This window comes from Pseudonaja textilis, chromosome 1 (genome assembly GCF_049901715.1).
Source record: "Pseudonaja textilis isolate UNSWEBS1 chromosome 1, rPseTex1.2, whole genome shotgun sequence".
In the NCBI taxonomy this organism is placed as follows: domain Eukaryota; kingdom Metazoa; phylum Chordata; class Lepidosauria; order Squamata; family Elapidae; genus Pseudonaja; species Pseudonaja textilis.
Genome location: NC_141990.1, coordinates 142,826,808 through 142,842,167, shown reverse-complemented (window position 1 = coordinate 142,842,167; position 15,360 = coordinate 142,826,808). Strand labels below are relative to the sequence as shown.

At 37.2% G+C, this 15,360-nt stretch overlaps 1 protein-coding gene and 1 long non-coding RNA gene across 2 annotated transcripts in view; one reads left to right on the top strand and one right to left on the bottom strand.

Annotated features, from left to right (window-relative positions):
• Positions 1-11: 11 nt before the first annotated feature.
• Positions 12-11,006, top strand: DNAJC18 (DnaJ heat shock protein family (Hsp40) member C18). Its single transcript, XM_026710453.2, has 8 exons — positions 12-420; positions 1,949-2,135; positions 3,099-3,244; positions 4,964-5,149; positions 5,790-5,902; positions 7,225-7,334; positions 9,673-9,845; positions 10,315-11,006. The coding sequence occupies exons 1-8, from the start codon at positions 384-386 to the stop codon at positions 10,452-10,454; spliced, it is 1,092 nt and encodes a 363-aa protein (XP_026566238.1). The 5' UTR covers positions 12-383; the 3' UTR covers positions 10,455-11,006.
• Positions 3,834-15,360, bottom strand: part of LOC148127849 (uncharacterized) — a 45,839-nt gene continuing 34,312 nt past the window's right edge. Inside the window, exon 4 of the long non-coding RNA XR_015740471.1 lies at positions 3,834-4,996. This is a non-coding gene — a long non-coding RNA (uncharacterized LOC148127849). The remainder of the gene's footprint in view (positions 4,997-15,360) is intronic.

Here is a 15,360-nt window from a genome sequence, read left to right as displayed (position 1 = left end):
GCTCTATGGGCGCCAAAAAAAAAAGTGGGGGGGAAGTGCCGCTCTAGCTCTCTTATCTCACTGGTAAAAAACCCCGAGTGGTTTGATTTCTAGAAACTCCGGAGTGAAAAAAATCACGGCTCGGCTTTCGGAAGAGACCGCGCGCTCGCGACTTATACAGGCGAAGCGCCCCGAACCCTCTGCCGTCCCCTTCAAGCTCGAGCGGCAACCGCTCCTTTTCCCGCCAAAAGCGCTGGGCCTTGGCTGGAGGGGCGTGGGGTGTGTGTGTTTGTGTGGAAACTACCGAACAGGCCAGGACTACATTATCCAGGCTGCAGTGTGCTCGCGTTCACGTGACCCTCCCGGCTTGCTTGGTGGGTCCTTCCTTCCCACCAGATGGGAAAATGGCAGGACTGAGCCCTGGGGATCGCTGGGCCGAAGGTAAGGCTCCCGCGCCGATGACGCGGGCCGCAGCCCTGGGGGTGGTGGTGGAGAAACAGCCGGATTAGGGGGCTTAAATCTTATTAAGAGCTCAGGTTACCCAGAGAAGAGAGCCTTGTGGGACATCACAGACGGACCAAATCCCATATTGTGGCTCCAGCTTTTTAATCAGAGGGATGGATACGGGGACACTTTTCAAATGAGAAATGCAAGTGGGAAGAAAGGAAAACAGATAACAGATCATCAGAGTTGGAAGGGACCTTGTAGGTCATCTAGTCCAACCCCCCACCCCAGCGGGAGACCCTACATCATTTCTAACAAATGGCAGTCCAATCTCTTCTTGAAAGCCTCCAGTGATGGCGCTCCCACATCTTCTGAGGGCAACTTCTGTTCCATTGGTTGATTGTTCTCACTGTCGGAACGTTTCTCCTTATTTCCAGGTTCAATCTCTCCTTGTTCAGTTTCCATCCATTATTCCTTGTCTGGCCTTCGGGTGCTTAGGAAAATATTTAGAAAAGGAGAGCACTTTAGGAAAGTGATGCTTCTGTTGACAGATAAAGGGTGTATAAAAAAAATTGAGCTTGCAAAGTTTGTGAGTTTCAATAGAAAGATATAAATGTCTTCCTTTTGCCTGCATGGTATTTTCAATTGTTCTTAATTGTGGGGAGGGGTGTTTACCAATGTAGGACAATCATTCACACATGTGGATTGCGTAGGTTTGTGCTGCTGTTTCAAAATCAATTGCCTCTGAGAATCATTTTTTCTTGCAGCAGATAAACATAGCTGCGCTTTGATATGTCTCAGGCAACAGAGGACTGGAGAGCAGCAGGATAATACAGCTGGGTAAAAACAGGAAGAAATGTTGCTTGGATGAGATTTGAGAATGGAAGTTAGCTTTAGTTCTGAGAAGCCATGGATAGATTGTAGGATGCAAAAGAATAATGGAAGGGACAAGAGGAAGCAAAGAACTGAACTTTGGGAGGATGTTTAACCTACTGCGAGTTTGGGCAAGGGCATATAGCCAAGGAATTGCAATTTATGCAACTACATAGAACTTTAAGGAAAAACTTTCATATGATGTAGTACACTGGGTGTACATGCAGGGCGGCTAGAAATATACCATAAAAAATAGGGTTGTATGAGTTTTTTTAATCCACATTACTAATGAAAATCTTCCGTGGCCGGCATTGCTGTTGGACCACATGTTAGAAATGAATTGAAATTTGCTATAATAAGTTGTCCTTCTGAACCAGAGGAAGAACGTACGTTTCCAACAGAATTCACACACTGAGAGACCTCTGTGAACTGTTTCCAAAGATCTAAACCTTAGGTGCTGGTTTCTTGGGAACTGCTGAATTACTGTCCTTGCTTATTATCATTTCAAAATATATCTTTTTAATATTCTTTGAAATTAGCTCTCCTGAAAAAAGAATCAATTGCAAAGTTTTAGAATTTAAGCAAAACAAGCATGTCATTTGTGATCCACTTTGGTAAATATACATACATAAGAAGGTTGTCATTGTTTCAGCATTAATTGATGAGCTGAGAAGAAATCCATGTCCATTGGAGGAAGTAAGAAACAATTTTGATTGCTGTGGCTGTAGTGACTGCATGAGAATGAAAAAGGGCCATATGTGTGACAGTGGAAGAAGCCAGTCAACATTTGGAGAAGGCAGCATGACATACACCAAGGAACAGTTACTTGGAGTTCAAAGGTAAATAGGAACTTGCCTAACTAGAATATATTCATACTTATTAGACCTGCAGCCCGTTTAAATAATAAATTTATAAAATAAATCTCTATATTTTCCAATCTGGTGCCCACCAAATAGGTTGAGCTGTGTGTCCTATTATCTAGGCATTGTTAAATTAAATAAATCTAGGAGTTATGAAAATTATGGAGCAAGACATTTGGAGAGCTCCTGATTTGGGAAGTTCTGTTCACTCTGGGCATGTTATTTTGTGGACACAGAATTTCAATTAAATAATGCATTACTGACTTCAGATAATGGCTTACCAAAGAAATGAAATCCTCTGTTTCATTTGGAATGGGGCCATCCATATCTTACATATTGTACAGCAGCTATGCCACTTTTGGATAACATGGGGATACCATGAAATACTAAAAAGATCTCACATATTTAGAAGAAGTCTCAGTAGAATAGTAGTTGCCCTGTTCTGAATGTGAGATTACAATTGGCTCAGTAACCGCAGAAATATAGCTTGCTTAATTATGCCAGAAGTTGCTACACGGTCCAAGAAGCATAGGACAAGCGTTCTCGCTCAAACTTCTGTAGGGTCAGAGGCTTTTGTCAGAATTATGAAAGCAGTGTTGTGACCCAAACTCTGCCCATTACATGTGTGACAATGTATGTACAAAAGCAGTGGACCTGGCATTACAATAGTGCAACACAGGTTTCATCTTTTGAAACCCCATCTTGCTTCTCATTGTGGGTGCTCCCTTTTTAAATTCTCGAAGTGTAACTTGAACTTGAACTGCACTCTATGGCCAAGAGCAGCTGAAACCCTTTCTATCAGTGAAGCAAATCTGCAAAGTTTAACAACATTAGAAAAGCACCTTACTGGATTGGAAGGTATGCTTCAGTATTAATAAGAAGAATCTGTAGGTTGTACTTGGGGAAAAGTTACAAAATTAAAGAATTGTGCTTATTTTGCAGAATAAAGGAGAGTAAGAATTACTATGAAATTCTAGGCGTAGAAAGAGACGCGAAAGATGAAGAACTAAAGAAAGCTTACCGGAAACTTGCCCTTAAATTTCATCCTGACAAGAATTGTGCTCCGGGAGCAACGGATGCATTCAAAGGTAGATGGAACAACTTGAAAGGGACCAGAGCAAAATTTGAAGATCTTCCAATGCTGTGTTGGCTAACAGGAAGGGATTTTTAGAACATGTTCCTACATACAATTGTAGCATTGCATAATTCTAACTGAAACACTAAGAAAGATTCTAACGTTGCCACCTCTTTAGGTGTTACTTGCATATTCCTCATATGTATTTCTTTGTAAGCATTTGGCGTCAGTGATTGATATAACTTGTCAGGTTAACTCTGAATCCTAATCTAGAACATGTGATTTGAAATTCCATATTTGTGTTGCCATTGGACACTAAAGTTGGCTGTGCAGACCATGCATAATTAAGAGAACAGTAAAAGCAAGCACTGTATTGGGATCTCATTCCAAGGAGAATGTGTATCAAGTACAATAATCGTTACCACCAGGAAGGATGTGAAATGAATGCAGTCTGTCTCATTTAAAAGTCATTCCAGTATGAGAGATGAACTTTTTTAAATGCAAGTTGGCTTGTAAAGACTCTGGTCTAATTCCAATTGTGTTTGTTCAATATTGTGCTAAAAACCAATTTTCAGAAAGAGTTAATTTCCTATTTTCATTTTGTATTAAGATACATACATACATACATACATACATACATACATACATACCATGAACAATGTGGCTTCTGGGTATTAATTTTGATATCAAATAATAATAAAATTGACAATTTTGATGACCCTACATTAATCAAACTCACATCATTCTAATAACGTTGTACATAATACAATCATCTTTCAACTTCTTTCATCTACCTACTGATTTTGACATGTGATATTCAGTTGTATTTCCCCCTTTCTGATTTCTACCTCTATTTCGTATCTTGGTAACACCAATCTTATGTTAGTAGTTATTCTATTTCTATCCTTCATCTCTTATCCATTTCAATTGTATTAATTACATTAGTCATACTCATATCATTAGCATAACCTTATAAATATGCAATTAAAGTTGTTAACATTGTAATATTTGCTCCATCTTGTGTATAATCCCTCATCATTTAGTTATTCAGTATTTTATTACTCAATGCTAATAGCCATGATAACCTTAATATTATTTAAAAGTAATACAATCATCTTTTAGCTTCTGATCCTTCCCTCTATATATTAATTTTAAAACATTATATAAGAATATACATAACAATATTTCCCTGTTTCTAATTCCTACCTCTATTCTAAATCTTGATAGCACATATCTTATATTGGTGGATATTCTGTTTCTATCTATCTATCATCTTTCATTCATTTTAGTATGTCATTTCTTACTGATTTTTTGGCATCCTTCCATACTCCTTTACATTCTTATTTTCTAACATCAGACTGGAAATAATAGTTGGGTATTAATAACAGTAGGCCTTGCCTATAGAGGAGTTCATGTCATGCTAGAGTAAAATGTTTATGAGAACTAGAAAGGGTCATATCTAAGACACTTCCTCAAACTACATTTCTGTCCAAGACTCAGATTTTTTTAATCATTGACTTGGTTATCTTTCCCCTGTTCTTCCAGGTTATTTCTTCTACCATTACGATTTCCTAATATTCAAATAATAGAATACAAACATTAGACATTTCTGCTGGATGTGGAACAAAAAAGATGTTTTGTTGGAGTTACTTCTATAATACGGCTATGTATTTCATCAGACTTGGTTTCTTTTTTTGATTGGTTTTCTTTATTTTTCTCTTCCACTCTACAGCAATAGGCACAGCTTTTGCCGTTCTGAGCAACCCTGAAAAGAGATTACAGTATGATCAGTTTGGAGAAAAGGAAGATACTTTTTATACCAACATGCCCAACCACTATAACTATTACAGAGAATTTGAAGCAGATATAACACCGGAGGAAATATTTAATATGTTTTTTGGAGGGAATTTTCCAACAGGTATGTTGTTGTTTTTTAAAGCCATGCTTTAAAGTGCAATGAAAGGCACTGTTCAGTCACCTGTACAAGCCTTTGTCCCCTGCTTCATGGGGCCTTTAATTGCTGATGAAGCTCCAGATGCGGTTCTGATGACTATTTGAAGTTTCCAAAGAACTTCAGAAACCAATTTGCTATATTTTCTTACAAAGTGCTGTGTATATGTCTACTCAACTATTTCAACTAGACCATGACATTGCACTATAGATCTGTAGGGTAGGAAATATAAAATAGTTTTTCTCAATTCTTTAGGCTGTTCCTACTCTTAATACTACAGTAAGTTTTCTACAATAGCATTGCCTTCCTTTTTTACCTTAGTAAGACCAAGACGACAGATGAATATTTGATCCTAAGTTCCACATGTAAAATTCTCCTTAGATGTTCCCAGTACTAAAACATGCAGCTCCTTGAAAGTCCATTCAGGACAATGAAAACAGCATGGGAAGTTCTCTTTTTTTTTTAATGGACTGAAAGAGCTCTTGTATTTATTTTAAAAATGCATGTTTGAAATTAGCAATTTAAAAATAAAATGAAATCTTAATTTCTTATGACACAAGCAATACGGGATAAAAATTGCACCTTTGTTCTACTGCTATTTCAACAGGAAATATACATATGTTTTCCAATTCTTCAATGGACCCCCCATGTTATCCACAGCGGAACAGACATGAAAGGACATGGGCCCAGGATGAACAGGAAGAAGAAATTAGACCACAGGTACATGGAGAAGGGAAGACATTACAATCATACCTAAACAGCGCTGATTTATTGCCTATCCAGAGAAAAGGGAGCTTGGGGATTTTGAAGTAGTAAATATTGGAACTATTTTAAAGTGAAGTGATATTTATGAATCTTAGAAGGATCTTAATTGTAACTTGCCTTTTTAAGAAAGATTTTGAAAGCATTTGCAGATTTATAGCCTTATATAAATGTGACTACAAATTCCAATGAACTGCATGTTTCCTTTGGAGGGCCTTTTTTAAATTGATTCAGAGATATAAAATTAGTAGGTGGACGAAGGAATTAATCAAAGTTTAATACAGTTAATACAGTATATCACTGATGAGAAATGAACCGTAAAGGACAAAATCGGTTGAATTATTTTTACAACATGAGAAGTAATTTAATTCTCTAAGCTGATTAACAAAATCTTAGCTGTTTTGTTATAAATGGGGCATATTTAGTTTCTAACTTCTCCTTTGTTACATTCTGACTAAATAACAAGCTGTCCTTTGCAAAGCACATTGATCAATTCTGTCATGCAGTGATAATGTACCTTCCATTGAATTAATTAATCAGACTAAATTCTAAATGGTTCTGCTTCTCAGATCTCCAGTTTTTATTCTTTCTTCTAAAGAAAACTGGAGCTAGAACAGGAACTAATTGTAAGCCTAGTACCAAATCTACCAAATCAAACCTCTATCAAACTTTCTGGAACACATTTAAAAAGTACAAGGCAGAAGGAGAAAATGGTAATAATGGAATAATAGGTGCCTTGGATACAATTCTAAACATCTGGAGCACCACTTGAATACCATTGGCATTGACCAAATAACCATCAATCAATTGCAAAAGGCGGCTTTACTTGAAACAGTTTGACATTTAATAGTCTTAAATAGCCTATCCTTGGTCCTTGGGAAGGACTTGACAGGCAGACAAAAATGCCAAATCCTGTCTAAACATCTAGTTGACCAGCCACAATAAAACTTATATGCTGCTCAACTCTTTATGACTCTGTAGATAACTATTTCATTTTATCTATTTATCATTGTCAAAAAACTAGAAATCCAGACTGACCCCCACCAGGAGCCATCAAATTTACTTGCATCCACAAACAAAACAAGCCTCCCAAAATTGAAAACCACAAGAGATTTTTGGGCATAAGATTAAATATTAATGTTTATGTTACGTTTTTTGCCAATACTTTTGTTCTAAATTAAAATGAAGCACCCTATCTGGGATGGTTCTGTTACCATTGCGGTTTCCATTTTCACCATATATTTCTTACATGCTTTACTAACCATAGTTTTCATTTTCAGAATACCTACTCAGCATTTATCCAGTTACTGCCAGTCTTTATTATAATACTTGTATCAGTAGTAACTCAGCTGATGGCTACTAATCCACCCTACAGCCTCTTCTTTAAATCGTAAGTCTAGATCTGTTTCTTTCTGCTCTTGGGAGAGTAGAGGTACTTCTTGACACTAACTTTCCAACACCAGGTTTAATCTTGGTGCTCAAAGAGGCCTCTTACTTCATTATATATAAATAGCAGTTAATTTGAAAAGCTTCTTATCTTGGAAAAGGCATACCTATAGGCTATACATTCCAAGTTAAAAGCTTTTTGAAGAGAGACCGTAATAATTTCCGTGCTGCAAATTATTTGAGGAATAGGACACTAAACCTATAAACGTTGCTCTATAGAAAGCAATTTTGTTTTCATTAAAAGTGTGAGTATTTTCTTTTTTTTTCTTTTATTATCCGAATACATCACATTAAGTTCCACAATGTCTTCACAGAAATCCATTTTCAGCTTAAATATTTTAATGACAAGGGATGGAGAGGAAATGATCAAATAGTTTTTTATGGTTTTTGTACCAGGCAATTTTAAACAAAAACTAAACAGAAAAAAATGCCAGTCTTACTTTGTAAGTATCCACTTTAAATAGAATGTTTTTTTAAAAAAACAGTATCAAAGATTATATGGCAATTTAGGGATCTTGGGGGTTGTAATCTCAATATATCACAAGGACCCAGGTTTATGGAAGGTTGCTTCATTGCCTATGAAATGTGGTTAGCTGTTATCAGTTACATTTAAAGCAAATAAAAAATGGACTAAACAGAGGCTGGAATTCAGACATTTACTATCTACGATATTAATATCTTTTAAATGATACAGGTCCAGGGCACCTGTAGGAATGCTTCCTTCCATATGGTGCTGCATCCTTCCTTCCCTGTGTGTAATTCTGCCTGGAATTACAGTTGTAAATCATGCCAATTGTTAAATGGATCACTGGGTGCCTAATTTTAGGATCTTTTTCACAGTGGTCATTAACTGAATGTAGCAGTCAATAAGCCAATCCATTTTCTGTAATGGGCTTTTGGGGGTGGGGGCAGAAACCTGGAAGTAAATACTGGTTTCTGGCCAAATAATGTTGTAAAATTACAGTCATGTGACAGCAGCATATGCTGCAGACAGGTATAAATGGGCCAAATTTCTGAGCAACCAAAATGCAGTTGTGGCTGGTGTGTGTGTGAGTGAGATAGCTGTAAGAATTTTGAATCCGGGTTGTAAGTAATCATAGGGAGGTCTTTTGGAACTTTGAATGGTCATTAAGCAACTGGTCGTAAATCAAGGACTACCTGTATTTTCTTTAGAACAGACTTAATGGGGACAAATTTTAGAATCTTCTAAGCAGTTGCCCCAATCTTTGCAGAATCCATTTCCTGGAATTTTTAGTAATTTTTACAATGGTAGGATTTTAAAGTGTTGTATGCCTTTCTGAATTAGGCACAAAGCCAGGGTAGACAATTTTTAAAGGAAAGTTATTACAAATAAAATAACAAAGAGATTTAGCGTGCTAAATCATATTAGTACTCTTACAAAGGCATAATGTTGCATCTTCTCATAATTTCTTTACATGTTCTAGATTGTATGCCTATACCTTTCAGAAATGAGATAATGAAGTTTTTTTAAAAAAAACCTTATGATATTTAATTACTGGAAAACTGAAAAATCTGTAATTCTTGTGGGTAGTATTTCAAAGCCTTTATGTTGTGTAAGCCATGACATAAGGGGAGGATTCCGAACTTTATAGGATTATATAAATGGATTAGAACAAAACGATACATTTTATTATGGTAACAGAGTCAAAGCTTCTCCTTCACTGAGGTGTTGGAGCTGCAGGTCAACTAGTCCTGCTTTGTCTTCAAGTCGCATCAGGTAAAGACAAACAGTAGCTTCTTCCGTTTAAAAAGATGTTTTCATAGAAATTTCATAGAATAACAGAGTTGGAAGGGACCTTGGAGGTTGTCTAGTCCAACCCCCTGCTTCAGCAGGAGAGTCTATTCCAATTATTAGCCTCTACCTAGGATTGGACTCACAGCCTCCTGATCGTGAGGCAAGAGCTCCACTTCTAGGCCACCGGAGCTGTTTTTTTTTTTTAAATGGAAAACTTGCAGTTTGTTTTAAGGAGTTAGTGGTTTTTCTTTCTGGCTACTTGATGCTTAATGTAGCGCTCCTGATCACTTTACAGGACACAGCTGTTTTAAAATAAACCTGAAAGAAGAGTTTGGAACCATCTGGAAGACAGGGTGTCAGGCCTGGTTATTATCAGCCATCCTCTGCCTCTGCTAGGACATGTCAGTGATTCCCCTTGCTCGCTTTCAGAGAGCAGGAAATGTTAAACAGAAGAATTAATTGGGGGAAAAAGATATTTCGGGTTTGCAATTAAGACATTAATCTATTTCCTTATTCCCTACTACAGGTCTCTAGGGCACACTGTTGTTAGAGAAACACAAAACCTGCAGGTGCCTTATTACGTGGATAAAAACTTTGAAAATAATTATCATGGAGAAGAACTTGAAGAACTTGAAAAACATATTGAGAAAGATTATATTGACTATGTCCAAACTAGTTGCAGGAAAGAAAAACAACAAAGTAAGTTCTTTTCCAAGCATCCTGCGTTGTTTTCAAATTTAGGTTGAAAAAAACCTCAGAAAGAATCAGCTATAGCCGGCTCTGCTGCCAAGAAAACTATTGTTTAGTAGTGATATAAAGCAAAAATAATAGATAATTCACTCTTTGCCATTGCCTACTGACAACATGAAATCTATGTATTTGATGTTAAGGGTTTGTCTTAATATAATATTTGTCTAAATATTTGTTTATGGTTTTGATACCCCAGCTGTATCAAAAGATTTCTCTAATCACTCAGTTTTACTGGATGCTGTTCTGCCAGTTGTATCTAAGAATTATATTCACGTCTAACTTCCTGTGTGTAAGTAGCTTTACATTTTGACCAAGCCAATGTGAGTCAGAATTTGAAATGTATATAAAATGTGAACTATTATTTCCCCCCCACCCACCCCCAAAAAACCATGACTGAAATATACATTTCATCTTTCAGAATCAGAGTTATCTAATTTGGCCAAGCTATATCGAGATGAGCGACTGAAACAGAAAGCTGAATCCATAAAACTTGAGAACTGTGAAAAGCTGTCCAACCTCATAGGGATTCAAAGGAGTCACCAATTGGCCGAGGTGTGAGAGAACAACGCTGTTCTGTGGGCAGGAATTGGACTCTCTGTTATAATGAAGAGGAAAGGCGTAATGAGAGAAAAGCATCCCATACAAACCACACACGGAATCATTATGTTCATGGAAACTGTATATGGACTGAGACATAAAGGCAGCCCTTACTGTAGTGTATACAGTACATTTCGTTTCAAGAGTTATTTCAGTGTTAGTGATTCTTCATTTGCCTTCATTTTGTTATAGTCTTCATGTTGATACTTTGCCGCTGTTTAAGTGCCAATTGGGTGCTTTACAGGGTTATAGCCATGCTTACTGAGCCTATGGTTTGTCAACTTTTATCTTGCAAGACATCATAGTTAGAAGAGAAAAAGATGGCATTAGTCTTTCATGTATGTATGTAGGTGTATATAGATACATACAGAGGCAGTGCGGATAGATTCATGCACAGACATATATGCTGTACAAAACACGTGCAGTTCAGTTTCAAGAGAACTTCACAGAGCAGTGTCTTAAGGATATATACTGTGTTACGTTGCAATAAATAAAGCACTTGGAAAAGCTGAAGTGCTGCCTGAAGATTCATCATCTATAAACAATATGAAAAGACAGGGAGACAAGACAAAGCAGGAACTGGAACATTAATTGCTTTTCTGGCCAATGGATGAGGATGGATTAGTATTCCGGTTGCAAGATGAGACTTGTAATCAAAGAAAGAAAACAGCCTTAGGTCTCTAGAGCATGCTATAAAAATATATTCTGAGAGAAGCCAAACCAGGTGTCCTCACGGACGTCAGAATGTGAGCTAAGTTCCAAATTTTGGCCTAGAGGAAAGTTCTAGGCAGGCCAAGGGAACTTATTTCCACGTAAGTAATAGAGCATTGGGATCTAGGTTACATTTCTGTAAGCCTAAGCTTTGCTATCAATGCAACTTAGGCTGGTTCCTTCCAGGTGAGTTGAGATATCATCTGATCCCTAAACTGAATGTGTGTGGAGGTGCCATCGAAGGAATATGTTATCATAGTACGGTGCTGGCATCCTGGGTGTTGAATGTTTTGTTTGGAGGGGGCATGCTAAAACCCAGTGCACAAATATTGGTAAATTCGTTTGCAAAGATCTTTTCCTTATGATATAAGCAAAATGGTTATAACTAGAACTACAGGAGAGGGTTCCAGCTGAAGCCTTATTGTTCTCTCAATATTGCCTGATTACAAAGCCTAGAGATAAAATCCATGTCTTTTTAGGGTCTGTTGGCAGGAAGCATTTGGCATAACTTTATTCTACCAATATTAATGGGTAGCCTTATCTCTTGGGCTGTGATAGCATAGCAGCTGCAGGGTTTGCTTTTTTGTTCTTCTTGTAAAACTTATGAACCCAGAGTCATCAATAATTCCCAACCAAAAGAAAATATACAATACAGGTAGTTCTCAACTTACGACAACCAAGCCCAAAATTTATGTTGCTAAGTGAGACATTTGTTAGATGAATTTTTCCCCTTTTTATGACTTTTCTTGAGACATTTGTTAAGTGAATCACTGCAGTTAAATTAGTAACACGGTTGTTAAGTGAATCTGGCTTCCCCATTGACTTTGCTTCTCAGAAGGTCGTAAAAGGATGACTCCAGGATGCTGCAACAGTCATAAATATGAGCCAGTTGCCAACAGGTGGCTTTCTACTGGTTCTGTCCACCTCTGTAGAACTGATAGTTCTGAAGAGTACCAGACATAGAACTGGTTCTATGTCTGATGAAGTTTATGCCCACCTGCCCACCCAGGCTCTTACCTGAGCTTTATTTCCTGATGTTTTTCAACTTCAGCTGCCGTGCGAGGCACAGCTGCAGTTAAAAAAGTAGGAAAAAAGGGCTTTTTGAAAGGCTGCTTCTCTGCACGCAGCATGCTGATGACGATTTACAGGCGCGCCCGCACAACGTGCAGGGAAGCACATCGTAAAGCACCGAACCTCATAAATGACCGAACTGGTAGTTAACTTTGTCGGATCCCACCCCTGGTTGCCAAGCATTCAAATCTTGATCATGTGAAACAAACGAAGTGTTAAAAAGTTCTGATATTTATGTATGTTACCACATACCCCTAAAGCATATTAAACTAACCAAATTATATTAAAGCAACCAAAATATCTCTACAATCCCCAAGGAATGTCACAAACCCTTAAGGTTTAGAAATTAAAAGTTGAAAAATTTGATGAGCCATGCCCTAAATTGGGAATGTGGCAACAGTCGTAAATGTGAAAAATGGTCATACGCCCCTTTTGTTGGTGCTGTTGGAACTTTGAATGGTCACTAAATGAACTATTGTAAGTTGAGCCACTACCTGTAATCCTGTGAAATACCATTTGGAAAAAATAGCATTATATCAGGTGATTGTGTGGTTAAAGATTTTAATTATTAGATGAAGAGATAAATGTGGCCTAATCCTGTGCTGCATTGTAACATGACTACATAACTGAGTTTTATGAAATTCTGTACTTTCATCAAAGGCAATTAATAGGTATGCTTAAACAGTTTGTTCTATCACCTTGAGATCCATTGTTTATCTTTAATGTCACTCTCACAATTCACTTGACCCGCACATCCCAGTGTTGCATCCTTGCTGAAAGGTGCAGGCTTATACAATAAGAAATATTCTTAAGACACCTTTCAGGACTAAACAGTTCTCAAAGATGGTAACTGATATTAAAATTTGTTTTGAAAGACTTCATCAACTATGTTTTACAAACGTTTATATTGCAAACTGCAGGAAAACCAAGCTCCTGAATTTTGATATCCCAAATTAATTCTGTATTTTGTCATATGCCCATTTGGCAATAGGTAAATCTATAGCAGATTTTTTGCATAAACTAAAGGCATGGTTCAGCCTTTGTGAAATAGCTTCTTTTTAAATGTTGTTCAGATGTGCATGAGTTCTGAAAAAATATTTATTTTCACATCAAGCACCAATTGTTTATTTATTTATTTAAATGTTTAAGTTATTGGTGATATTTATTTCTCGGAATGTACATATATATTGGCAAAATGGTGATTACATGATAGCATTGAATCATTACTGTATAGTTCACTTTTTTCAGAAAATAGTTAGATGTGTAACATTCCAGAAGATTAATAAATAAGATGCTTTCCTTATTTAGAGAAAAATATTTCGTTAGAGCAATTTGTGAATTTGAAGTAAACAGTTTTCCATTAATTTGACCACATTCTGGGGTAATTTCAGTGCATCTGCTGTTGAAAATTTCACCCTTGAATTGAGAAACAAAATCTTGTGTGTTTATGGTGTGTGTTTTATTACACAAATCATTAAATGTAATGCTTTAAAAAGACACCTAGTGGCTCTATTGTATGAAAATTTTAAAAAAATGAAATAAAAGATATGAATATCGAAAGTCCCAGTAAGATTTGTTGCGCTTGGGGGGAGGCTGGATTACTGCAATCAAATCCTTACAAATGCTGATTTGTGAGTGATAAAACCTCTCATAGAGACATAAGGCGAAATCCAGAAGAAGAAAAAAGCATTAGCTACCTCTAACAGGGCAAAACATTGCCATCAAGCGGATACTATTAAGAAGCCAAAAGGAAGTGTTTATTCTGAATCCAAAAGATAATTCAGTTTGCCACAAACTAGGCAACCACACTTTCTCAAGAGCCATGTGGTTAGTTTATGGGTGTGTTTCAATGCCATAGTTGTGGGACTGCATAATAAAATCATGCTTCCTCATGCAGACCCAGGTTGTGAAGAGCTCAAAGGTGCAACGTTACTTGATGTTCATAAAGAATTTTGAAGAATGAGAAGGTAAAGCCAGACAAAGAAAATACAGGTAATTCTCAACTTACAATGGTTTGTTTAATGACCGAAGTTACAATGACACTGAAAAAAGTGACTTAGGACCGTTTTTCACACTTATAACCTTTGCCCAAGGTCCTCTAATCAAAATTCAGAGGCCTGGCAACTGACTTGTATTTACGATGGTTGCCCTGTGCCAGGGTCACGTGATTCCCTTTTGCAACCTTCAGACAAGCCAAGTCAATGGAGAAAGCAGATTCACTTAACAACGGTGTTACTAATTGAACAACTGCAGTGATTCATTTAACAAATGAGGCAAGAAAGGTCGTAAAATGAGACCAAACTCAATAAACATCACTTGACAACTGAAATGTTGGGCTCAATTGTGGGCGTTAAATTGAGGGCGACCTGTAGCAGTCGAGGCGAGAAATGAAATACAGGTACTCCTCGAGTTACGATCACAATTCAGCCCAAAATTTATGTTGCTAAGTGAAACATAGGTTAAGTGAGTTTGTCTCATTTTACGACTTTTGCCACATTTGTTAAGTGAATTATTGCAGCTGTTAAATTAGTAACATGGTTGTTAAGTGAATCTGGTTTCCTCATTGACTTTGCTTGTCAGAAAGTCGCAAAAGGGGATCACATGCCCCCAGGACACTGCGACTGTCATAAATGTGAATCAGTTGTCAAGCATCCAAATATAAATCAGGTGACCATGGGGATGCTGCAAGGGTCATCAATGTGAAAAATGGCCCCAAGTCACTTTTTTTCAGTGACATTGTAACTTGGAACAATCACTAAGCAAACTGTTGTCAGTCGAGGACTACCTTGCCCAGCAAAGAAAGAAACAACCCAGCTTTGACCCAAAGATCCAGTGTTGTCGAGATGAGAAGTGAAACATCTTCAAAGAAAAACCAGAAAGTCCAGTTGCCCCTTGGAAAAAAAAGCACCTTCGGGACAACCATGACCTGGATGAGTGAGAATCTACAAAGGCCTGACAATAGAATTTGGAATGGAATGGAATGGAATGGAATGGAATGGAATGGAGTAGAGTAGAGTAGAGTAGAGTAGAGTAGAGTAGAGTAGAGTAGAGTAGAGTAGAGTAGAATAGAATAGAATAGAATAGA

Bases quoted from the DNA above. Each gene is read 5' to 3' on its own strand.
- DNAJC18 (XM_026710453.2), top strand. From the start codon at position 384: ATGGCAGGACTGAGCCCTGGGGATCGCTGGGCCGAAG. The intron at 421-1,948 runs GTAAGGCTCCCG...TCATTGTTTCAG, and splicing joins TGGGGATCGCTGGGCCGAAG to CATTAATTGATGAGCTGAGA. The intron at 5,903-7,224 runs GTACATGGAGAA...TTTCATTTTCAG, and splicing joins AAGAAGAAATTAGACCACAG to AATACCTACTCAGCATTTAT.